The 24623-nt window shown below is 48.9% G+C and overlaps 1 protein-coding gene across 1 annotated transcript in view; it reads right to left on the bottom strand.

Annotated features, from left to right (window-relative positions):
- Adam12 (ADAM metallopeptidase domain 12) overlaps window positions 1-24623 on the bottom strand; it is a 311142-nt gene that overhangs the window by 256375 nt on the left and 30144 nt on the right. Inside the window, exon 2 of the mRNA XM_078024409.1 lies at window positions 9528-9625. Coding sequence (XP_077880535.1) covers window positions 9528-9625 — 98 coding nt within the window. The remainder of the gene's footprint in view (window positions 1-9527; window positions 9626-24623) is intronic.

The following is a 24623-nucleotide window of genomic DNA, read 5'->3' as shown; positions in this document are numbered from 1 at the left end:
GGCTCTATTTGAGCAAGTGCAAAGGCCTTCTGAGGCGCAATTGCCTATTTTTATGCACCTTTCAAAAGCACAGACTTCCTCCAGCACCTAGCAGAGGCTTGGCACATGCTAGATTCTCAATAAAAATTTGTTGATTAAATGAACATACAGAATGAACTCAATAGAGTTGAGATAATCTCCAATTAGTAATTATTCCTCTCAAAAGTTATTAAAACTCTTGGGTAAAATTCCATTGCATGACACCCTGGTCCTAGATAGGACACCCCACTCAGCAATAGAGCTGGTCCTATGCCACTCGACTTGGGATAAAACACCCTGCCAGTCCCTGATTCACTCAGGGCTCTGTTTGCTTGGTGGTATGTGGGCACCCTGATGAGATATTCAATAAACATCTATTGCCAAGTAGACAAATACAACCTAAGAGAAATACAGCTCACTTTATTTTAATCATTTATGTTCATTTTATGTGTTTAAGAAAACTATTATGCTTTAGAAGCTGCTTCTATACTTAGGTTAAGACTATGCCATTGGTTGACTGAAGTTTGGGAAACAGATATAAAATATGTCACTTACATAGGAAGATATAACCTTGCTAATCCATCATGAGAAATACTGCATGAACAATGCTTCCAAATTTGGGTCAATCCAACCACACATATTCAAAGGTGTCCCCTGTGAGATATCTGTTTGGGAAGGACAAGGAGCTGAGCTGTGCCAATGGCTTCCCTGGGGATAAGGAAGGCCATCAGAGACAGAATCCACCCTGGTCCTGTTAGCTATGGGCTCTCACCAAGTCTGTTTGGGTTCATGACCAGTTCTTTAAATTATATGCTCAGAAAATTAGTAGGTTCAAACAACAAGAAGACCCTGAGTGCCTCTGCTGAGTAAAGATTGCATGAGAAAGAGGTCATGCCAGCTGAATACAATCTTTCTGTGTGCCGATTTAAGAAAAGGTCAAATTAATTTCAAGTCATTAGCAGAAAGGCAGCCTTGAGGCACAGATCAGCTCAGGGAATACAAATGCCAGAGTTAGGTCAGATGCAGCAGAGTCGGGAGCTGATTTTCAAGAGGAGAGAACTTCATGATTAAGTTTCTTAAGAACTGATGACTGAAAAGAGCCCTCCTTATTTTGACCTCCATAGGTATAGGCTCAAGAAGCCAGATTTCTGGTATATTTTCTTTTATGCCATTTCTATGATTAATTATGTGAAAGGGTACAGTGTGCCTCAGCCATGACCCAGCATTTGAAATTGGTTTCTTTAAAATCTACTGAGTGTACACAAATGCACACGCACATGCGCGCACACACATGTCCTATGTTCTGACAGTGAACATGTCTAAGGCTACATCTTGATTTCTAATGCCATTCTCCAGTGAATCGGAACCCCTTGGAGAAATGGCTAATTTTACACAAACAGGAAATATATGACCCTGGTATATTTCAGGAAGAAAATGACATATACACGGTCACACACCAGCTAATGAGTGGATGTCAAAGGTACAGGGGAGTCTGTTAAAAGAACTCCCAACCACCAAAGCAGGAGAAGTTTGATCAAAATACATTTTAAAAAGAGTATTGGATTGCAACCTAAGTATAAAATCAATACCCACAGCGCCTTACTGATATGAATAAATTATTAAATACATAAATAAATAGGAAGAGTTGACAAATATCACAGGCCCAAGAATTCCGAGTCACTTATGCAGCTACTTGCTCCTCAAGGAGGGAAGCATCACTTCCCCCTCCTTAAGTGGGGGCTGGGCACTGACTAGCATTTAATGACACCTCCTGAAAACCATCAGTCACCCCAAACAAGGGAAGCCTAGAAACTGTCGCAAGCAAGAGGAACCTAAGGGGATGTGAGACTCAGTGGAGTGCAGAGTACTAGAAGGACTCCTAGGACAGAAGACAGACATCAGGAGAGAGCTTCGGGAATCTGATAAGCCTGGGTTTTAGGTAATAGCAATGCCTCAATATAGTTCATGAATTATAACGAACATAGTCATCCTGTCAGATGCTAATACAAGGGAACTATCCACGGGAACTCTGCACTATCTTTGCAAATTTTTTTTTGAAAATTTAAAATTTCTCCTTTATAAAAACTGCTCTTACATAGAAGCTTATTTCTATCAGTCTAGCAAGAGGAGTCTCTGGGTGGGGTGAGAGGTGGAATCAACTTTTATTCTATTTGCCCCAGATCTCCAGTGGGGGGGTTTCCAAAGAGGTAGTCTTTTACCCATTTACAGGGAGTGTGCACCGTGCATCTCAGTGGACTGGATATTGTCCCCCAAAGGGGTAAAACTTGGCACTCAGGAAGCTGGTGGGACTTCTGGGCATCACAGTCAATGTGTCCCTCCAACACTCGACAGGAGTCCAGGAAGCCTTATTCCTTAGGGTTCAATTCTCTTGTTAGGGAGAAATTAACTTTTAATTTTAAATAACGTGATTTCTCTTTAGGCAGGCAACTGTGACAAATAGTTGTAAGACACTTGTTCCACCACCAGGACACATGCCTGATGTGTGCAGCACAAGACGCAGGAGCGCCAGGAGCACGGCCAACCACACAGAAGGAGAACCTCCCCACGCACCCTGCCCTGGGTAAGCCACGTCTGCTGATGGCCCTGTACACAGCTGCTCTCTTTAACACCATGTTGCACACTTGGCTGCTCCCGTGAGAGGTCTGAAAATGTTGTCTTATCTCTAAAGGAAAGAACTGGGGGACTTTAAAAAATATCTTGAAATTTTGGTTGAACCAAAACATCATCACCATCATCACGAGGCCACTGAGCAGCCGTGGGGGAACAGGGCCGGCTGATTACACTGCAACTTCGTGGCTTCAGTGGCCTTCCTGTGACATGAAGCTATGAAACACACAGTGACACATGTGAAATCTCTTTGGGGAAGATGAGCTCTTTAGTTGAAAGTCAAATTTTGGAATCAAAATCCTTTCTAGAAGTTCTATTTTCTTTGAAATGACCTCAATTCCCTAAATCTCTCTCTCCTACCAAAAGATGTCAGGCTGAAAAGGAAAATTTATATTCTAAAATCAAATATAATCTATATATCCTTGTGTGTGCGCCCGCGTGTACAAAATCTGTTACAAACGTTGTGCAAATGTAAATGTGAATGGCATGGGAAAGAGGGGGCGGGTTACGTGGCAATGTTCTGCACATTCTCTGTAACTTTTCAGAAAATCTGAATCTGTTCTAAAATAAGTGGCTCGTGTTTTAAGATCACGTATCTCTCGGTGCTCACGGAACTGCACTACAATCTGTGAGCTTCTCAAGCATGAGACTAGGGCTCGCCCACCCCCGGGTCATGGGAACTTGACTCAGGCTCTGGGACAGAGCAGCGTCCATGTGTCCTTGGACAAGGGAAATACAGAAAACAGGCTTCACCCTGGTTCTTTTCTCCTGCCATCAAGAAACCATTCCCTACACGTCAGTCAAACGTGCAAAGTGTTTTCCCAAGGATGATTAAAAAATAAATAAATAAAACTGTAATCTCCAAACAATGCAGGATCTCCAACATCACCTAATGTTGTCCAAATATATTCAGGCATTTTTTAAAAAGACACAATATTAGAGGTTTATGCAGGAGTAGAAAAAGATGGAGCTGATTCAATAAAGAACACTTTTTAAAAATGGAAACACCCCCCGGCCCCCACAGGAAGACATGGAGAGCCTCCTGCTGTGGACCCCACTGTGACCAGCACAATTCCTTGGCCTGCTTCCCCCTCTCGGTGGGTTGGACAGAAAGGAAGAGGGAACAGGGCAGACCCTGGCAGGGAGCTGGGCTGGAGCAGTCAGGTCTTGAGGAAAGCCAGGCCTCCCAGCTGTGTGGGGGGACGGCAGGGAGCGCCCAGAGGAGAGCTCACAGTCTGTCCTCTGACCCCTGACCTCGCCGTCTGGAGTCAAAAGCTACGTGCTGGTCCTGGCACCATGCACAGGGAAAGAGAGCCAAGGGCTTGGGAGGCAGCAGAGCCACGTGGGAAGAACAGGAGACTGTGGGGTCTGACGAGCAGGGTGCTCACACAGCGTCCCCTCCACGCACTTCAGGGTCCTCATCTGCAGGTGTGGCCACGGTGTCCACCTCCAGGGTGGCAGGGTGGATCCAGAGAGAGGGAGGGCTGGGGTGTGGCTCAGTGGGGGAGGCTTGCCTACATGCATGAATGGGGCCAGGGTTCCATCCTCAGCACCAAGACAAAAAAAGGGGGAGGGAGGGAGAAACGAGGGCACAGAGCTCCGGCCACTGCCCTGGGGAGCACACCTCCTGGCGGGGAGCAGAGATAGAAGCCAATAAGGACAGTGTTGAGCTGGGGGATCCTGCCGGAGTGCCAAGTCCCCAGCAGCCTGGGGGCTAAGGCTGCAGCAAAGGAAACTGATCTTCAAAATACCTCCGTTGGCACCTTTCCTCCGAGTCCAACACGGCCACTGCTTTTCTCCTGAGCAGGGGAGCATGTGTGCTGGGTGGAGCCGGGTCGAGCCTCTTTTTGAGGCTGTGCTATATCATGATACCCAACAGGAAGAGCCAGCGTTGCTCTGAGGAGTGTGCAGCTCCTCTCACGCAGGCAGGAGGACCCGCAGACACCGCGGAGGCTGCTCTCCCCGGCACACACTCTGGTCCCGAGCTCCAGGGAGACGCCAGAGTCGTGCTCACTTATACCATTTACATGGTCTCTCTGCGGCATCTATTTCCACACGTCGACAGGCTGAATGTGCGAGAGGTGAATGTGCACGTAGTAGGACTGCACATCACAGAGATGTGTCTGACTTGCTAAAGCAGGTGCAGGGAGGATGGCCGGGCCACGAGGTCAGGAGGCAGGACGGAGTTCCCAAGACCAAGTGCTGTGTAAGCTGGGACTTCAGGAGTGAGTAAGACCTGGGGGTCAGAGGAACACAGGGACATGGTGTGTCTGGGCAGGATGGGGCCATTCGCACGTGGCATGGCAGAGAGCTGGGAGGTGCTTGAGACCCAGGACAGCCAGGCCTGTGAAGCACCGTGTCATCGTGCTAAAGAACTGGCTGTGAGGGCAGACATTATGGTGGCTTCTGCAGGTTTCGAAAGCAGGAGCAGGACCTGCCTCAGCAGTGTTCTAGCCGATCCCCACCTCCACCTATGGAATGGTGTGGGCCGCACGGAGCATGGAGTGCACGGGCCCGTTAGCCGAGCCAGGCCAGAGTCAGTTGCTGCCTCCAGCTGTGAGACTCAAGGACAGACTCAGGAAATGAGAGAGAACAGGGTCTCCACTGGGGTCAGCCCCACCAGCCATCACGCTTTGACACGTCTTCCTGGTTCTAGGCTTGAGGCTTTTCAAGATGGAGAATGGTCCCTAAAGACACTTTATCACTTCACACTCGGGTGGTAAGGTTCCACGCCCAGTGTGATTTTGAAGCCTTTGTTTCTTCTTGTTCCGACAATGACCCTTGGAAGAGGGAAGGCAGATAAGCTTATCGCCAGGCTACAGGCCACAGCCGGTGCAGACAGGAGGCGGGGGCCTTCCTGTGGGCACAGGCCACGTCCCTTCCCTTCCCTCCACTCTTTCAACTAAGTTCTCCGTGGCAGTGACGGCTTGAGACCTAGTCTGGAAGGGACCCACTGATATCCCACCCAGATCTGTTTCAGTCACAGACGTGAGAGGGGGCGGTGGCAAGGACAGCGCAGAGGCGGGAGGCCCAACAGCACCTTTGTCTAAATCCCTGGGTCAAGGTGGCCAGCCCTCCAGGGCCAGAGGCAGGCTCACCCCCCCAAGTGCTTCTGGACCTGGTGTGCTCACTAAAACCACCTGGGGGGCGGGGTTGGGGCTCAGTGGTATAGTGCCCGCCTCGCACGTGTGAGACCCTGGGTTCAATCCTCAGCACCACATAAAAATAAATAAACAAAATAAAGATATTGTGCCCATATATAACAAAAAAAATTAATAAAAAAAACCATCTGGGGCATTTTTTTTTAAGGGAAGATACCTGGGTCCTCCCCAAAACTGATTAAATGAACTCTCACAGAACGGACACTGAACACTGATATTTATCAACATTTCCAGGTGATTCTAATGTGCAGCCAGATTGAGAGCCAGTGTGCATGGCAGATTAACCGTGTAGTGAGAACCAAATGACACTAAGGGTTCTTTCCCTCTGAGGATATCTATGACAGCAGTCCCTCCCTCCCAGGTAGCCAGGGCCAAACCCCAGGGTTTGTCTTCAATGTCGCTACCACACTGGCAAATCTCATTGACCCTTCCTCCTCAATACATCCTCAGTCTGACTGATGACCACCCTCCTTATTTCCATCTAGGGACCCACGTGTGAGTCTTTGTGTACAGTCAGAGTCGGACAAAGCCCCTTTAGACAAATGGTCACAGTTCACAGACTACAAGGATGGCTCCTATGAGGATGGAAAGTCCGTGGAAAGGGATGCAGACCCGAAACTGGGTTGGTGGGCATGTGGGGCAGTGGTTAGACCATGAAGTTAAGTCCCTTTATGCCAAGACTGAGTTTGCTTCATGCAAAGTTCCCCTCTGAAGGGGAAGCAGATGGTGACGAGTTAGATCCTTGTAGGAAACTGTTCTGGCCATTTATCTAGAGGGAGCCCAAGCTGGAATCTGAATCTCCTTCTCTAGTGCCCAAGCTCTAGTGGCCTTCCCACGAGGCACCTGCTCTCTGCCCTGAATGCCGGATGGCCATGAAGACAGAAGAGATGCTAAGAGTTAGACGTGTCTAGCCGGAGGCTGGGGCAGGATGTCACAAGTTTGAAGTCATTCTCTGCAACTCAGCAAGTCCCCGTCTCAAAATTAAAAAAAAAATATATATATATAAAGGGCTGGGGATGGCGCTTGGTGATAGGGCATTCCTGGGTTCCCTCCCCAGTACTACAGAGACAGAGAGAGAGAGAGAGAGAGAGAGAGAGAGAGAGAGAGAGAGAGAAAATGAACAGAAACTCCTCTTACTGCTATGAGTTCTCCATGTGTCCACTCCAGGGAAGAATAATTAGAAAAAAAATTAACGTCAAGGTTTGGTAAGTCCCATCAAATCATGATGCAAATAATTACCTGCCAGAGAAAGAGGGCTACGGTTTGTCACCTTCTCAGGACAAGTGTGTGTTGTCCAGGCAAGGTCACTATAGAGCCCTGTGGGGCACAGCCCCGTGCTGTTCCTGCTTCCTCCCAGGCCTGTCTGCCTGTGGGCATGACGATCATGTTGGCGATGTGCTCAGCTCCCCCAGCTCCTTGCACCCCAGCCACTCACATACCACCCCTCTCGGGCAGCTCTCAATCTCCTGAAAAAAGTGAACATCTCACCATCGTCTTTCCTGGTGTCGCTCCTCGATTGGCTCCTGGACTAACCCACTGTGTCTTTCTTAACCCTTACCACAACCTGGAAGTAAGGTGCAGGGGGCGGAGGTGTTCCGCCTCCCTCACTCTCTGCACACCCAGCCCTGGCACATCAGAGGCCCTCTGTTAAATGTGGCTAGATAGCAAGAAGCAGGGGAACAAGAGGCAGATCCAAAGTCTGTTTACCATAGTTCAGCAGTTGTGCCGCAAAAATACTCATCAATATGAGTACACTTTGTCTCTATAAAGATACTCGGTGTTGATACAGTTGAAAACTGAAATTTTGACTGTTTGACAATAAGGACAGATGCATACACATACACCACTCGCCAGATCCTTAATCCCCCACTCACAGGCATCCTCTCCATGGAGAATCCTGGCAAACACACACGCACACGCTAACAGGCCACTTACACGCACCCCGACTCATGCAGGGTTTGGGCAGTTGTCCACCAAGTGTGAGTACACACAGTGATCACAGAGCCAGCACAGATGTCACAAACTGCCTGTTGAGCTGAGCCCGGTGGTATCACAACAAAAAGCTATTCCCGGCTCTTCTAGGTCCCCCTTCTCTTAAATAACGCCAGCACCCTGGAACTGCTCCAGTGCCTTTCTTTTACAACCTTCGTGGTTCTAATTCTGGAGAAGAGGCCCAGAGGAGCTGGGGCATCTACCCAACAATAATGGCTTTCCGACTTTTCTACAAGATGGTGCTCCTGACCCGTGTTCATCAGCTAGGAAGGAAGCATGGCCGGCAGAGGATGTACCAACCCTCCTCCTGCTGCCGGGTGGGCGGGTCAGAAACCAGAGCAAAGCAGCACCGGTCCATGCCAGTGGCAACCCACAGTCCTCAGCAACTCATTCCCTGATGCCCCTGAGACAGGGTGGCCAGATAAAAGACAGGACACCCAGTGCAATCCGCATTTCAGATGGACAATGCCCGGCAAAATTTCCACATAAGTATGTCCCAAATGTTACAGAGAATAGACTTATGCTAAAAAATTCATTGTTTATCTGAAATCCAAATTTATCCAGCATTCTGTGCTTTTATTCACAAAATCTAGCAACTCTACCCAGGGAAAGTCTCTGAAACTTTAGACCGTTCTTTATTTTCCTATTATTAGTACCTGCAAATATTTCAAGTAGACATATGTTCTCTATCAAACGGGATGCTCATCTTTTCTCTCTCTCTATCACATTGTTTCTGATTTTGCTAACAGGAAGATGTTACTATCTTCACTATCTTGAGCTTTTCTCCCAGGAAACCCATACTACCATGGTGGACTTGTCCTTTGCATATTCAGTTTGCAACAATCTCCATGAAACAGAAATGTTTAAAGAAAGTGCAGATTTGGCATTGAGATCCTTTAGTCAAACCACCCACCTTTCTTAAGATCCTTTCTAATACAAGCTCTCTAGAAAGTGAACGAATGATTTAAATCATCCTATCTCAACTCAAGAGAGTGCTGGGCCTGCAACCACTCCAGAAAGCTACCTAGGATTTTCACACTCCTGACTGCTCTTTTAAAAAAAAAATCTGTTTTCTATCATGAAAAATGATCTAAAAATAGTTCCAATAACACGAGGATAAAGCCATCTGTCTGATCTCTCCAAAAAGCTCATATTTCTATAGATTGTATCACTTTCCAACCGTTCCTACAAGTTCTGAAATGTAAGAAAGTCATGCCAATTTGGCAGATAATGCTCACTGAGATACTGAATTTAATCACTAATATTCCAATTATTTCATATTACTCTTTTGTATCATAGAAGGTGCAAATCAAACATGTCAAAATAAAAGAAAATGTAGACTCCATTAAAACTCATTACACATCTTGTAAGTTGCATGAAAACATTTGTACCAATAATCAATTGAAAAAGTGAGAAGCTGATTAAATAGAAATGAATCTTAAAACACTTGTCAAGTAAACTAAACATGGAAGTTGTAATATCTAGTAATGTATTCCTTGACGTTTGCTTGAAAAATAAATTTCAGTAGATGCTGGGTCACTCATTGGAACTGCCACATCAAAACTGGGTTCCATTTTATCTTTCTGGAGACTCAAGCTTTCATTCTATACAGTGAGGACTGAAATGGGGAAAGGCAAACTTGAATCAAAGAACATCAGTGCAGTCAATGCGATCTGAAAACTTGCGCAGTCTCAAAGATTGGGAAAAACCAAAGCAAAAGCAGCTGACCTTCACGCCGTCGCTCTTGACCGGGATGCCAAGGTCTCCGTTCAGAAGAAAGGCACTGGCGACTTCGTAGGCTCCTTCCTGGTCCCACAGGCTCACCCCTGAATCAAAAGAGAAGCAGCCTGTTTTATTCTCCCAGGAGCAGGATGGCATCACAGACTTATTTCGTAAAAGACGCAGTGGAAATATCTGGAAGTTGAGTAAGTCCAGGGAGACACGGTAATCCATTAAATCATGGTAGGTGTTAGAACTGATGAATTCTCTGTCCATCTAACCAAGAAAATACCACACCTTTAAAAATACAAATTTCATGTTGTCCTTCCAGACCTACAACACGTGCTGGGCTGCTATCGCGGTCCAAGTGTATAGGTCAGTCCCTCAACAGACAACAAAACCGCGCGAGCAGCGACTTCCTAAGATGATGAATTAACGTCTTACCTAAGAGCAGCTCTCCATTAAAAGTCTCAGGCTTTGGCTGTATTAAGGCTAAATCCATTTACTTAAGTCCCAGTGAATCTGTTAAACACCATGCCAAAGCTCCTTTCCGTCCTTACGAAGTCTAATTTTATAAGCTTCACTAAGTGACTCTATAGACAAAATTAATTTGCCAGTTCAGACTGACTAGACTGGTTTATGTTTTTAAAAAAATCTAGTCTTTCGATAAACTCTTAGGTGCTCTTTTTCTTGGGGTCCTGTCTGTCACACCAGTTAATAGACCCACACAGGTTCAATTCAACCCCATTTCCATAAACAATCCTAATGGAAAGTGTAACGTTTTTCTCTTCTGGAGACTATATCACTTTCCTAACAAGTGCCGTCACTTCTCGGCCTGCTCTCCTATGAGGTCATGCTCCTGCTATGCAGCGCAGCCGCGGTATGGCCCCCAAGGTAAAGGATGGGACCAGAGCCCCTCACATGGTATTCCCATTTCTTCATCCAGGACTCATAATTTTCAGACCTGAGTCATAATAGCACAGTTTTAAGTTACTAAAGAGTTCACATTTATTGGGCACAAATGGTATTGAAATTTTAATCCTAGACATTTTACAATTCCCCCAGTACTTTTAAATCCACACCATGTTATCATTCTCGAAGTGGAAATCTGCAGCTATAGTCAGGTTACAAAAGGATCGACACCACAGTATTCACTGTCTGATGCAGCCTTTCCAGAAGATTCTTAAGCTGGTCGGTCTGAAGGCATTTCTAAACTCCTAGTCTTTGAGGGCGAAGGGAACAGGGATGAACTGAAAGTCAGGCAGAGGAATGAGCTGGTCTCTCAGCTACATGGGGAGGCTGGGGAGAGAGGACCACGGGTCACGGGTGGATACGAAGGGTGGTGAACAGTGCTCAGGGCTGGGACAGTGGATCCTCAGGGATAAGTGTGTGCAAGAGATGAGGATCTAAAGTGCCACCAGATGGGGCTGGCTCAAGCAGGTGACACCTGTAGACATCATGGAGTGCTGCCTGGAGGAGGAGGAGTGGGCCCTCTGTGTGGAAGACATCAGAAGCCCTTCCTCTCAGGAGACCTGGAATCAAGGTACCTCCTCCCAGGCCTGAGCTGGAGCCTCAAAGCCCCACAGGTAGTGGGGCGGGGCTTTGCCTCCATCACTCATGGCCCCAGTTTGCTCACTCACCCACTCACTAGGCAGGGATGACCGGCTTCAGGACCGCAGGCTCTGCTGAGGCTTCCCTCAGAACACCCGTTACCGCTGCTTCGGACCAGCGCCTCCCCCACCCCCGCTACCCGGCCAGCCTCTTCTGTCTGCTTAACCCACGGTGACCCTCATCTCCTAGCCACCCCTTCACCCCTGGATACTCAGCTCTCTCAGGCCTGTGCATCCAAGACAGGGACACAGACAAGCTGTCCCCGTGACTGACATCCTTCTATCGGGTCAGAGACAACTAAATAAGCACAAATGGAGCCTCCTTATACCAAAAATATGAAATCCAAAATGATCCAAAATATGACACCTTTTGAGCCTGAAATGACACAGGTGGAAAATTCCACACCTGACCTCATGTGACAGCTCATGGTCAAATTGTAGGTGCACTAAAAGTGTTTGTAAGGTAAGTTGTTTATACTAGGCCACCAACATAAAGTGTACATGAAGTATGAATCAATTCTGTGTTTAGGCTTCATTCCTATCCCCAAGATACTTCATTATGCAGATGCAAATATCCCCACATCCACCAAACTTCTAAAAAATCCAAAACCCAAATGCTTCTTGTCCCAGGGGACCAGAAAAGGGACACTCAACCTGCAAGACATTTCAGAGCAGCCAGGGCTATGGAGGGGCAGGATGGAGCGAGAGGCTCCATACTTGAGACTCTCCAGCAAATCTATATCATCTTAAGATAAAAAGACGGAGGGTGGTGGAGAGTGGTCCTCTAGGAGGAGAAACCAGGAAGACCCTTGCTTTTGGTTGAGGATGGAGAGCACGTGAACTAAGACCTGAGGAGAACCACCCGGCCCCCTGGAGCCATGGGAAGAGCCGTCGGCTGAAGGAGGTGGAGTTTTGCCTTCTCCTGCAGCGAGGCAGAGTGTGTGTGGCAAGCCCTGGAGATGGCCCGTGGGATGTGCACACAGAGTACAGATCAGGCCCGAGGGCATTGCTCTCAAGGCTTTGCCAGCACCTGGTCTCTTGCTTAGGACCCCGTGGGATTCACGTGTGAGAGTGGTTTGGATGGGTTGTGCAGCTGCTGAAGAGTCATACCACAGAGTGCAAAGTGCAACTAGCTGCACTTATCAGAAAGCTCCATGCAATTCAAACTGGGTTAAAGCCTCTTTGAAACAGCAGCAACCAGAGAGTGAGCGGTGCAGATCCATCGGGACTCCCATCAACCACTGAGAACCACACCCTGCGCCCAGAGCAGCCATAGCATCTCACAAAGAAACCAGCTGAGTGACAAACTACTCCTGGCAGTTCCGGGCTTGCAGCGGGAGTAAGTTGTTAGTTAACTGCTAATCCAGTGTCCAAGGATTTGTCAAATTGAGTGGAGGAAGAGATCTAAATGCAGCCAGGGTAGGACAGCAGGTTTCCAAGGACACCTCAGCCACTACACTGAAGGGTGACAGATGTCACCCCAGGACTCATTCTTAGAGGAAAGGTCTTTGCATCCTCCAGAACTCCCCTGGAAAGCTGCCGCAGGAGGAAGGACATGGAGCACAAACCCGGGGCGCCCGGGCAAGCCCCTGTCTGCACCCTTGCTGTGAAGGAAATGGAGGCAGCAACCCCACAGCTTGACTTTGGGGATACTAGGGAAACTCGGTGGAGCTTGATTTGGTCAGGCTGAGGCTGCACAAACCCTAAGTAAAGAATATTCTGAATCCTCAGGACCCATTCCTTCAAGGCAAAATACTGCAACCACTGAGTATTTCCCTGTTCACCTACATATTCCAGCCTCTGAATCCCAAAGAAGCCCCTCTGGGCTCAAATGTGTTCCTCAAAGAGGCTTTATTTCTAAGTATTCCTAGGAGAATCTGAAGGCAGACTGGGCCAGCCCTCGTGGGACATGGTGCAACCCTTTTAAGAAATTGAGAAACTGCGCTATTTGCTGAGCACAGTACTTATTATCTATGAACATGGATAATGAAGCCATCTCTCAGCTTTTTAATTGGTTGTGCAACATCCCCCCAGCAGTGTCTGGAGTCAGAGACTGTATCTTGAGCGTTTTGCTTATGTATTATACACTGGTATTTCTTTTAGATGATGCAAATAAAATTTTTATTTGTGCTGCATGGATAGACAGAATAAATTCTGCACAGCTGTGAGATATCAGAAAGTAGTTTATGGAGTGATCTTGTTGACAAACCATAAAAGCAGGTCTTGAATGACGTGCACATTCAAAAATACGACCTTATAAAATACTCAGTTTGCATACATTTTGTTTTTTATCATATGTATTTAGGCACCAATGAAACTCACGGTTATCTAAATAAGAAATGGGGACAGCTTATCCTGGGGAGGAACCTGCCGCTCTTGCTGCCGGGTTCCCCAGGACTGCTCTCTAGGTTGATAAGGCGGCCAGTCTGTACTAGCCTTGCAGGGGGAAGAGCATAGGAGATATTTGGATTTTAAACACGTGTATCTTCTGTGACCACCAGCTCCACTGTCCCACTGGGTGCTTTGCTCAACTCTTCATCTGAGCTTGTTGTCAAGACTTCAGGCTGATGGAGAGAGAGTTACAGTCGTAGCTGCTCAGGGCAGCAGCTTTTGGTGGTGGCTCTGATTTTTATGGAAAATCTGACAAAGACTCCCCTGCCCGAAGGAAGCCCCTCCAGGAGTCACTCAGAACCTGGATGCCCAATGGGTTCCCAGCTCCAGCCACTCTGCTCCAGCTAGATCATGAAGGGAAGCCTGCAGGGAGGGGGGACAAGTCCACAGCACCCCGATGCCACCTAAGGGCTTCAGTGCACCAGAGATGGAGACTGGCAGAGCGGTTCTAAGATATACATGGTGAACCAGGAACATCTTGGAGCCGTGAGACCCGGCCCTGGTCCCAACTCCTTCACTCATTGCCTTCCACCAATGTTTGCTGGGAGGTTGGAAATTTCAGGATTCCATTCTCTCTCCCCTTATGATTCTCGTTGAGTTAAACACACCCACATAAAGCCAGCGCACCAAGGGCCTTCCAAAGGCAGAGTACATGAAATCAGCCCAGGGTATCAGAATCCAGCCAAGCTCCTGCACTTGGAGGCAATGTGTGGGGGACTATTGTTGGGAAAACCAGGAATTCCTGGGTTTAGATGCAACCCCACGGGCCATCAAGAAGACAAACCCCTGATGAGAATATTGTTGTGCTGTCAGGGGAAATCATTCCCAGCACCAACATAAACCTTAGAGAGAGAATTCATCAAAGATGCTAAAAGTGGACCAAGATGAACTTTTTTTTTTTAATCTAATGGAAAAAAGTTTTGAAGCAGCCATTATGACCTGCAAAAGAAGCCGGGGTCCAGGCCTCAGAAACTCATTTACCTAAACGAAACCACATAGAACTGATGGAACCACTCTGGTCTCAGGGTGACCCAGTGGTGAGGCACCAATAGAGGCAAAAATGTGCCTCGTTCCAAGTCACATCATCCGTTTCAACCTGTAGCGACATTCTCCCTTCTTACCTACACATCCCCTAAGTGGAAATTAGTGAAGCAATTTGGAAATAGCACAGCTCAGGAATTCCCCAAAAGAATCAAAGGCAAAAGTTAACCTGAAAAGAGTAATCGCACCCTGGAGAAACCTGGCCAGCCCGGCTTCAGCCAGGGGGTCAAGGCCATCAACCATGACGAAGCTCATGGAGGGCATATGCTATTGACGTGCGTGGGGAGAACGATACTTTAAGCCTCTGATCTTCCTCCTTAGGCCTGTAACCCAGTCTAACCATGAGATAAGCCCCCCAAGGGATGCACCCCACCACACCTCCCGCCAGTCCTCTTCAAAACTGTCATTGTCATCAAAAACCTGGACAGTCTGAGATGCTGTCACAGCTGAGAGGAGCCAAAGGAGACGTGACAGCTAAATACAGTGTGGGACCCTGGATGGGACGGAGGAGCAGAAAAAGCACATTAGGTAAAACCAAGGAAACACGAATGGATTGTGACCCTGGCCGTGAGATAGGAGGCCACATTTGTTCATTCGCTGTGACAAATGTGAAGTTGGAGAGGAGGGAAATGGGATATGGGGTATCTAGATAGCTCAGTGTCTCTGTAAATCAAAAACTGTTCTAAAAATGTAGTCCATTAATTTTCCAAATCGAACAACCACGTCACTCAGGAGCAGTTTGGTGGCGACAGGCTTAGAGATGGCAGGTGGTCCCTGGCTCCGAGTGTCCGCACACCATGAGCTCCTCACCCCACCTCCACATTGCTGGGTTCAGTGGCCACCGCCAGGCTCAGAGGCTCCACGACAGGTTTCCCAGTGGGTGGAAGGACAGAGGTGGGTGAAGACAGTCGTTCCTTAAGCACTGGAAGACCCTTCCCCGCACTCCAGTGCCCACTAGAGAACAAAGAAGCCACAAGCTGAGAGAGACAAGATCCAGGGCTCTGGGGAGGTAGAGAAGTGAACAGGAGAACTGCCACTTGGCTTGGGGAGGTGACACCAAGTGATAGTCACAGAACTATATTGGTAAAACTGTGTTGAAGTAGAGCCCAGAATCTCCCAGAGCTAAGGCTGAAGCTTCTGCACGGGGCACCATCATGATGCAGCTCGGGGGAGGAGAAATGGCCGTAAACTTCTGAGTCAGAGGCTATGTCCTGCACCCAGCGCACACTGAATGGTATGTGCCCTGGGGCAGGTGACTTGCATTTCTGAATGCTTTGATACTTTGAATCAAGAGATTCTATGGACCACCACAGAGTGCTGGGTAAGAGGACCAAGTTAGACCATAGATGCAAATGTGTACCTATCATTTAGTTCAGCCTTATGCTTTGTTTTTTTAAGACCCCAGTCTGAAAAACCAACCAACAAACCAACCAAAATGCTATTGTTGGTTTTCTTTGAGTGTTGGGGCCATGAATTCATTGTTTTTCTTCTCCATGTTTGTGTTTTTCTGATTTTTCTATAATCAGCACTTATTACTTTTATTATGGAAAAAATAAATTTTAAAAAAATCATTCTTCTGGACTCATGACTACAAACCAGCTTTTCAGCCAAGGAAACACGAATGGATTGTGACCCTGGCCGTGATTGTGACCTATGTCCATGACATAGCCATGGGCATGCCAAGGACAGAGCCCATTTGGAAATAAAAAGCAATCAAGTACCGTAGAACAATGACAATTTTGAAAAGATGTTTTATATGTCATTTGGAAATTCAAAGAAAGCTAGTTATAGCTTCCCATAAATGTTTCAAATGGATTCATAGCCCAAGCAAAAGTCGTCTCTAGCACACATAAACATCACTTTCCCTGCCTGTGGTGTCTCCCTGTGTGGGAGTGAGACCATTTACAACATTCGCTTACATTAGCACACAATTGACTCCCCCTTTGCTGTCGGTGGAAGCAAATGCAAATCCTATTTTTCAAACTGTGAGACTAAAATATAGAGTTGTACGAGTTTTTCTCAAAGTTGCTGATGATACAGATCAGAATTGATGGCAAAACCTGAACCCTTTGCACTTCCAAAGGCACTATGGCTTTGTCCTTTGGAGGAACAGTTTGTTCATTTGTAACACTTTGGGGGTGTGGAGCCGGGGATATCAGAATTCTTCAAGGCTTACCTTGCGGGAAACGATGTAAAGAGAAAAACTGAGCTGCTAAAATTTGTGCTCTGTGAACAATTTGGGAATGAGAACAGCAAAAGATCAAGAATGAGACCTAGTTTATCCCATTCTAGTTTATATCCATACTTAGTGCATTAAACGAAACTAAGTAACAACGAGAAAGATGTCACTCTGCCTCTAAGCCCTGGCTCCACCTAAGAGCGCTGACATCCTTGCTGGGTCGTGGGGCATCTTTGGCCATATTTACCAAAGCCCACGCCTGCTTCAGCAGCACTCCGCCGTTCTGGTTTTCTTTGATTCTCTGGCCAGATTTCACCTTCTCCACTTGAACATCCCCAGCCACAGCTCCCGGTCCTCTTCCCCTCTGTCCTCATAGTTCCCCAGGGAACTCATTAATCCTTGAGCTGATGTCCTGTGAATCAGTATTTTTCCATCTGGCCCTCACCCCTGGCACGGTCTGAACTCTGGTCTCTACTGGACTGTTAATTTCAGGGTCTGCTCGCCGTCACCGCCTCCAGTCAACATGTTCCAAGATCAAAGCTTCTCCTCTCCATCCTCCAGCCCCAATGCTGTCCACCCCACGTCTCGTCAGTGCCACCACAGGTCAGCATCCCTTGTAAGCCCCCTGGCTGGGTGACTTCTCTGACACAGTCTTGGTTTCACTGTTTCAAGTCCAAAACACTTGAATCGCGTGACCAGTGCTTTATTTTGCTCTTTTGTTTTCTAAAAACTCTCCCACTTCTTAAGTGAACCCTTTTAGAGAGTCTCAACACCTGCCACTTCTCCCATGTGCAATCTTGGAGGAGGGGACAGTGTGAAGGGAATAAGGTCTGTGGCAGGGTCCTCAATCAGGAGAGCAGGCGCAGGAAGCACAGAGAGTTCCAGAAGCAGAAAGGAGGCCCATGTGACCGACATGGGGCCAACGAGAGGCTGGGTGCAGAGAGGCTGGTGCAGAAGCACAGAGACACAGGCCCAGGTGGCTGCAGGCCCCCCAAGGCAGGGTTGGGATTTTGAGTGCGGTGAAACCCTCCTAAGGATGTGAGCAGGGTAACTCTGACTCATACTGGAAACATTCTCTGCTCACAAGGAGCACATGAAGCTTGGAGAAGAACGGAGTGAACTGCTCATGGCTCAGAAATCCAGTGCTGAGCAGATTGCGGAACCAATACTCGTCAATTACAACGGTGAAAGCTAAGGAAGCAATGGCCAAGCCGCAGGCCCCATTCCGATCCTCTATAAGCTCAGCTCGTCTAAGCCTGACAATAATGCTATCATACTTGCCCTCCTCCGATAGATGGCAAAACTGAGGACCAAAGCAGTCAAGCTCCTTGCCTAGGGGCACACAGGCATGGCCAGGCGAGAGGCCAACCCACACATTCAAGTTCTAGACCTGAGCTCCTAGTCATGCTACTGCTCGCCCCGGCCAGGAGACACTGGGAATAAAACTCAGACTTCTCCCTGAGTCCTGCAAGTTCTGGAAACTTAGCTCCTGACAGTGCTCACTCTGCTGTGCTCACTGACCACCTCCTGACCCCTCGATGTGCCCAGCTATAACCAACCTTAGGTCCTTCATGTTTGCTCTTCCCTCTGACCAGAAGACTCCATGCTCAAACCTTCCCGTGAGCTCTCGTGCCCTGTAGCCCCTCTCTGGCCCAAACCGCCACCCGCCCATCACCCTATTCTGTTCCTCCACACCTCTTCTCACCATCTGAGGTTTTCTTTGTTTATCCCTGTCGGTCTCCACCACCTTCCAATCAAGACGGGCAATACCAAGGGGCAGGAGCCTGGACCCGTGACCCAGGTACAGACAGGTACTTGTCCACTGAAACACTGTCCAACAAATTTCGTGATGATATGGACGGAAGCCCAGGACTCGCTCCTCATCTTTGAAGTTCTGACGGGGGACTTTCAGCCCAGCCAGCAATGTCTGGTCTCTTGCAGGTTATCCTGCAGAACCGCATCCATGTGAGCCTTATTTACAATCCCGAATTCCAACTGACTTATTTCTAATGAGAACGGATTGCCATGTCCACCAGAGCCCTCATCTAAAACATTTTGCTCATTATCTACCCAGCAGGAAAGCTTCCATGAGAAACCAAATTAGGATCAGAACAGGAAACTGAGCGACCATAACAGAAACTGCATCATGGTGGCCAGAGAGCTCCTTCTGTGCCCAAGAGTGGTCACCTGCCTCACTGGCCAGGGGAGAGCCAAACCCAGCAAGCAGGCCAGAAGTCGAGAGCATGGGCGGATTATTTGAATTTTAAACTCACACTCAGCGAGTTCCTGAAGGCTAGCTTGCAAATATTTTTTTTTTATTATTATTATTGTTTTGTCACCCAAACTGGCCTTGAAGTCAAGGTCTTCCTGCCTCAGCCTGCTGTTAAAATGCTCATTGACTCAAGATGTAGTGATTCGCATGCCATCATTCGGAACCTTTCGTTTTCTTTATGAGAAAAATGCACTTAGACCTCTAACTTGGGTCATAGTTTTCTGGACATAGTCTTCTGGGGAAGTCAGCCTAGAATTCCAAGAGTCAGAGCAGGTGTGGGTCCTCCTGTGCTCCAGCTACAGGCACCTTCCCGTCCTGCTTTCCATCTGATGAACTCTCAGTAGGGATGCTGTGGCTCGGCTGGGATGGGTGGGGACCTGGATGAGGCGGAGAGTAGGGTGGGACCGGACGCAGAGAGAGCAGGACGTGCCTACGTCCCAGCAACCAGGCAGCGAGACTCTCTGGAGGTAGATGCTGACGTGACTTTAACCTTTAGTTTTCTAGTTGTTGACTTTGGTCATTGAATTTGGGAAACCCAAACGGGAAATCTTCATTTATTTAACCAAATAGGATAGCCCCAACTATTACGGTATACAGTTAGAGTCCTGAGTTTAGAGAAGTTTTAATCCCGTTCCACTTGGCAGGCATTCATCAGGCATACAGATTGATTTCTCAGCAGTTGTAAGAGTTTTTATTAGAGATTCTCACACCCTCAGGCTTTGTGACTAAACAGTGCGCTTCGAATCCTGCTTCATCTTACATGGAGAAAGCCACAAAGAGGAAAAATAATGGTTCCATTTAGGAACTTTTATCAACTCCTCCCAAGGACACCCAGCTTTGTTGTGACCCACTCTCACAAACAGGGGACTCGGCCATCCTGTGGGATCAAGAGGATTTGCGGGCTGAAAGTCACTGCCTGGGTTAAGCTGCACACTAATGGATGTGTTAATTGTTCTAAATGGTTTTCAACTCTCTGTAAAATTAGCACTCATGTGTCAGCCAAGTGTCACGGGCTGTGAGTGGGGTGTTGGCAGTGCTGGGGACCGGCTCCGTTTTTTTCTTCCCTCGGCCTCCGATGGCGCAGTGCAGCCCAGTTAAGTCCACAGGAGGAGTTACGGTTCTCCGTGGCCGCCCTTGAATGCTGCAGGGGTGGCGGGAGGCTCCATCCTCCTCTGTGGGATCTGAGGCGTGGCTGGACACAGGTAGGCTGACAGCTTAGTAGCCAACTGTGACGTAGAGAGAGCCCACATTTGAACATTATAAGGGAAACCCCCCTGTTTGTATGAATGAGCAGCTATTGATCTCTTAAGTGGAACTATTTCATATTTTATCATAACAGTCATTTCTTATTCCTTAATTTGGGGATTACCTGCTCATATCTATTCACTATTTTCTTTTCTTTGGTGCTGGGCAATTGGTTTGCTCCTGAGCCACCTCCCCAGCACTTATTGACTTTTTTTAATTGGGCTATTTTTTCTGATTTTATATGAAACTCTATGTGACAAGGATGGCCAACAGGCTACCTCCGAAACAAAAACACTTGCTGGATCACCCTGAGCCCTCACCTGAGCCTCCCACCCACCCGGCGGTTCCCCCTCTGCTGTTCAGAGATGGGTTCAACTATTGTCCACAGGCAGTAAAAGCTCTTCCAGATTCCCGGACAGCTCAGAAAAGCCTCAGCCTCTGCCTTTCACCACGAGTGGGGCCCCTTCTGATGCACGCAGTGGCACACAGCTTGGCTCCTGGAGGGGTGGGGAGTGGACAGGGACGGCTTGCAGAAGGGCTGTCTCAATACTGGTGCAGGCGGTGCTCAGGTAGAGTCGGCATCTCGCAGAGCAGACGGACACCTGGTCTGGGCCTCCCTTGCCTGCCAGCTCCTGGCCTGCTGGCTGCTGGGTGGACAGAATCAGCTTCAGGGAACAAAGTGTCTAGTGGGTAGATGGGGTGGAGGGCACCCTGCTGCCTCCATGCAGCCAGGGTTGTCCTGGAGGCTGCACAAAAGCTTGGGTCGCACCCGACTTTGAGCTGGTACTGTTCACATGCATGGGGGCAGGGAGGGAGAGAAGGCTGCTGAACAGGGGGCTCACCTAAGGACATCCCCCCAGTCACCCATCCTGTCCACTCACTGCCTACCCAAGGCGGAAACATGACCAGAGGGGGAACATGAGAAAATGGATGTGCACAGAGAGAAGGGAAGTACCCAAGAGCAACCAACCAGAAGCACAGTGGAGGTGGCCCCGTCTGAGGCTGCCCCTGGTTCCTGGTTCCACGAGAGGCCCACGGAGGCTTCGTCTGCCTGCACACCCCAGGGCCCTCCAAACTCGCCTAGGCCATCATGAGGGATTTTGTGTGGCAGGCACTGTTCAGGCTGTGGTGCACAAGCTGGGATCCAGCGGAAGTCACCTGATTTAGAAAATAAGAACACAGCGCTGCCAGTGAAGTCTGAATTTCAGATTAACACTGAATAATTCTTTGGTATAAATCTATCCCATGTGATATCCATTGTTTATCCCAAGTTCAGATTAAACTGGGAGTCCTCTGTTTTCTTGGGCAACCCTAGACTCCGGCTGCCTGGAAGAGTTCATGGGCCCAGGAAGCCAAAGAAAAGTCTCAATAATTCCTCAGAAAAATGTTCTAGTTTCCCATCTTATAGTTAGCACAGGGATGCCTTACGCTTGATTATTCTCTGTCAATTCAGAGGACACGACAATTTCTATAACACAGAATTTGGAACCCAATAAACTGGTAATATTTGAAGGGGGAGGAAAAGGGATTCGCGCATAGTGATGAACACACCTCCCTGCAACCGGATCCGCTTAGTCTCCCAGCTTCTCCAGCCCAACGGCTGGAAGACAAGTCACACACAAAAGTGTTTCATTCAAGGCTCACATGACGCCATCCATCACCAAAGCACATGTCTGGCACGCACTGAAAGCCAAAAGCAGTCTAACAAATATTTCAAAACTGAATTTATAACTTTCTAACACATGGTTTATATACGGATGTAATACCTAGAGAGCTTTGCAGTTCTCAAATAATATCCTGGCTAAACTACAAATGATGTCTGCAGCAGACCACAATACCAAAATTATTTGCTTTTAAAACATGTTAAAGAAAGCTAAATTTCTGAGGGGCTGCTGCCAGAGATGCCTGCTTGAGGATGCAATTGTTATAAAACAAGGGACAAGAGTCCAAACAGACCCACTGGAAGCCAAATATTTGCATAATTCCCTATACAGAGAGGAAGCTGCCCTTTAAAGATCCAGCTGTACAGTGGAGGCGTCAGGAGCGGCAACTGGCGTCGACCAACTTTAGAGGTCCCTCGCAGCGCCCGCAGCTCTGAGTACCTCTTCCATCCGGAAAACCAAACAGCCGTCTAACAGTGCAGACGACACCATGTTCATCTCTGCTACTCCAGAGTAGGCAGAGTCCCCACCACGGCTGCTTGGTGTGCAGGCACTCGTGGGCCGGCCAGAAAGTCTCCAAAGTCCTTCCCCCTGTGAGACGCGTTTCTAGATGAAAACTGAAAACACTGTAACACGGGTACTTTGTCTTCAGGGTCAAACAGCCACCACTGTACACTTCTTTCTCATTTTTCCTCCAACTAAGACAGTGCGCAGGCAGCTCCAGCCGGTGCACCAGGGGCAGGCCCTGCGCCGCTAGATGGCCAGCGATGTTCGTGTGAATATTTTGGAACCCGCCCTCTTCCCAGGGAGAAAGTGGGAAAGTTGAAAGGACTAGGAGAAAGCAGGGTCCATGTGCTGGCACCGAGGCGATTCCGCTAACTCCCCCAGCGTGTCCTGGAAATCACGCTTCACGAGAAGAGCGGGTGGGGAGCAAGAAACTGTCTGCTGATTTCTGTGGAAATCATGCAATCGATATTTTTCAACTTGACGATATCGGTGTAAATCAGACCCACATGGAGGGAAAGTCCCCTCTAAGAACACCCCTGCACGCAGCAGGACCCACCAAGGCCAGCCGTGTGGAGGTGTGTTCTAGAAGGCCGCCCTTGAGGGAAGGAGATCTAGAGGAAGAGACAGCCCCTGGGTGCCTTGCCGCCAGGGGGCTCCCTTTGCCCCGCTGTGGTCATGTGGTCATGGCTGTGCCCAGAAGTTCCTGCACACGGGCCAAGGCTCCTGCTGGAGGACTCTGAGGTCACGGTGAGTGGATGGCCCGCGTTGTCGATGGCATCCGTGTGCTGATGCTGCCGAGGCACTTCTCAGTTTGCAGAGCCCCTGCCACAGCACACAGGTGCACAGAGACGCCACTGGAGGGTTCCCCAGCCTGTTCTACCCAGGGCAGGCGGCTGTGAGCAGCAAAACTCAGGAGGCCAGGTGCGTCTCCCTTGCCAGAGCCCACCCTCGGGCAGCGAGCATACATCCAGGGTGTCCGCTCACTTGCCCCCATCACCTCTGATCTGGAGTGGCTGTGGTCCCTACAGTTGGCTGGTGCCCGCAGCCCCGCCCTCATGTCCTACCTCTGTCAGGCTGGAACACCCCCACCCCAGCCCTCCAGGCTCATCCTCCACCATGGCTGAGGCTAGACCAAGCAGGACTTGGAGGAAGGCAAAGGTCAGACTTCAAGGGGAACTGGGCCGTGGTAGATGGTGCTGCGAACAGTAGCCCGGAGGTTCCCCTCCCCCACCTGGTGGCAGGGAATGTGGCTTCTGACCCCTTGCTCTGCCCTGGGCTGGCCTTCAGCTTCAGTTTTCCTGCTGCGGTCTCACCCTCCTCAGATGTGCCTGGTCACGACTGGATCCTGCCGGCTCTGACCTCTCCTGCCCTCCCCCAAATAAATAGGGTCCCCATTTTCACAGACGGGATGGTTCTTGGCCACTCTAGAAGTCACTCTGCATTCTTAAAATACAACAGACCCCCGTCCACGCCCTTCTCAGGAGCAACTCTGTCCTGCCTGGCCCTCTGAGCACTGGAGTCCCTTCCTGGTAGAGCTGGTGCCACTTGGCCACAGGGAAGCTGGCTCTTTGAGAGAGGGACCGTGGATCCTCTCCTCTGAGCCTATCACAGCACTGTGGACTGACCACACCGGGTGACAGAGAGGATTAAGTGGCCAAGCTGTTGGGCATCGTGCACCATGGAAATGGGCCCTGGATGATTGACAGGTCCAGGGGTCAAGAAAAAAGCACCGCTCCTAACTTGCCAGCACACCCACTGTGCGCTGCCTCCCCAGGCCTTTCCAGCAAGGGGAAGGCACCCCCACAGGCTTGGTTTGGTTCCAGGTGCTCTGCACATGCCCAGAGCACTGAGAAAGCACACTGAGGAGTGGACATGACATCCCTCAGGGTCCACCCGTCCACCTCAAGGCAAAGCTCCTGAGTCATTCTGCCTGGGTCATTCACTGAAGAGACTCAGACCCGCACTAGTGGGTACCTCTCCAAAGGCCAGGCCCTTCCAGCCAACTGGACGCTGGGTGCTCTCAGGTAGAACTGAAAACACAGGGTTGAGGTCATCCCTCTCCAGTTCCTCTAAGAAGAACAAAGTCCACTTTGTCATACACGCCAGAACCTCCCCAGCTGTGGGCCATCGCCCTCTCTCCTGAAGGAGGCAGGCCCTGACTCAGGGCCATCAGCAGACAGGACTGTCTGGCTGGAATTT

Source organism: Ictidomys tridecemlineatus, chromosome 1 (assembly GCF_052094955.1).
Source record: "Ictidomys tridecemlineatus isolate mIctTri1 chromosome 1, mIctTri1.hap1, whole genome shotgun sequence".
Classification (NCBI taxonomy): domain Eukaryota; kingdom Metazoa; phylum Chordata; class Mammalia; order Rodentia; family Sciuridae; genus Ictidomys; species Ictidomys tridecemlineatus.
Note: the sequence above shows the minus strand (reverse complement) of the source record. Positions and strands in the feature narration are given on the sequence as shown.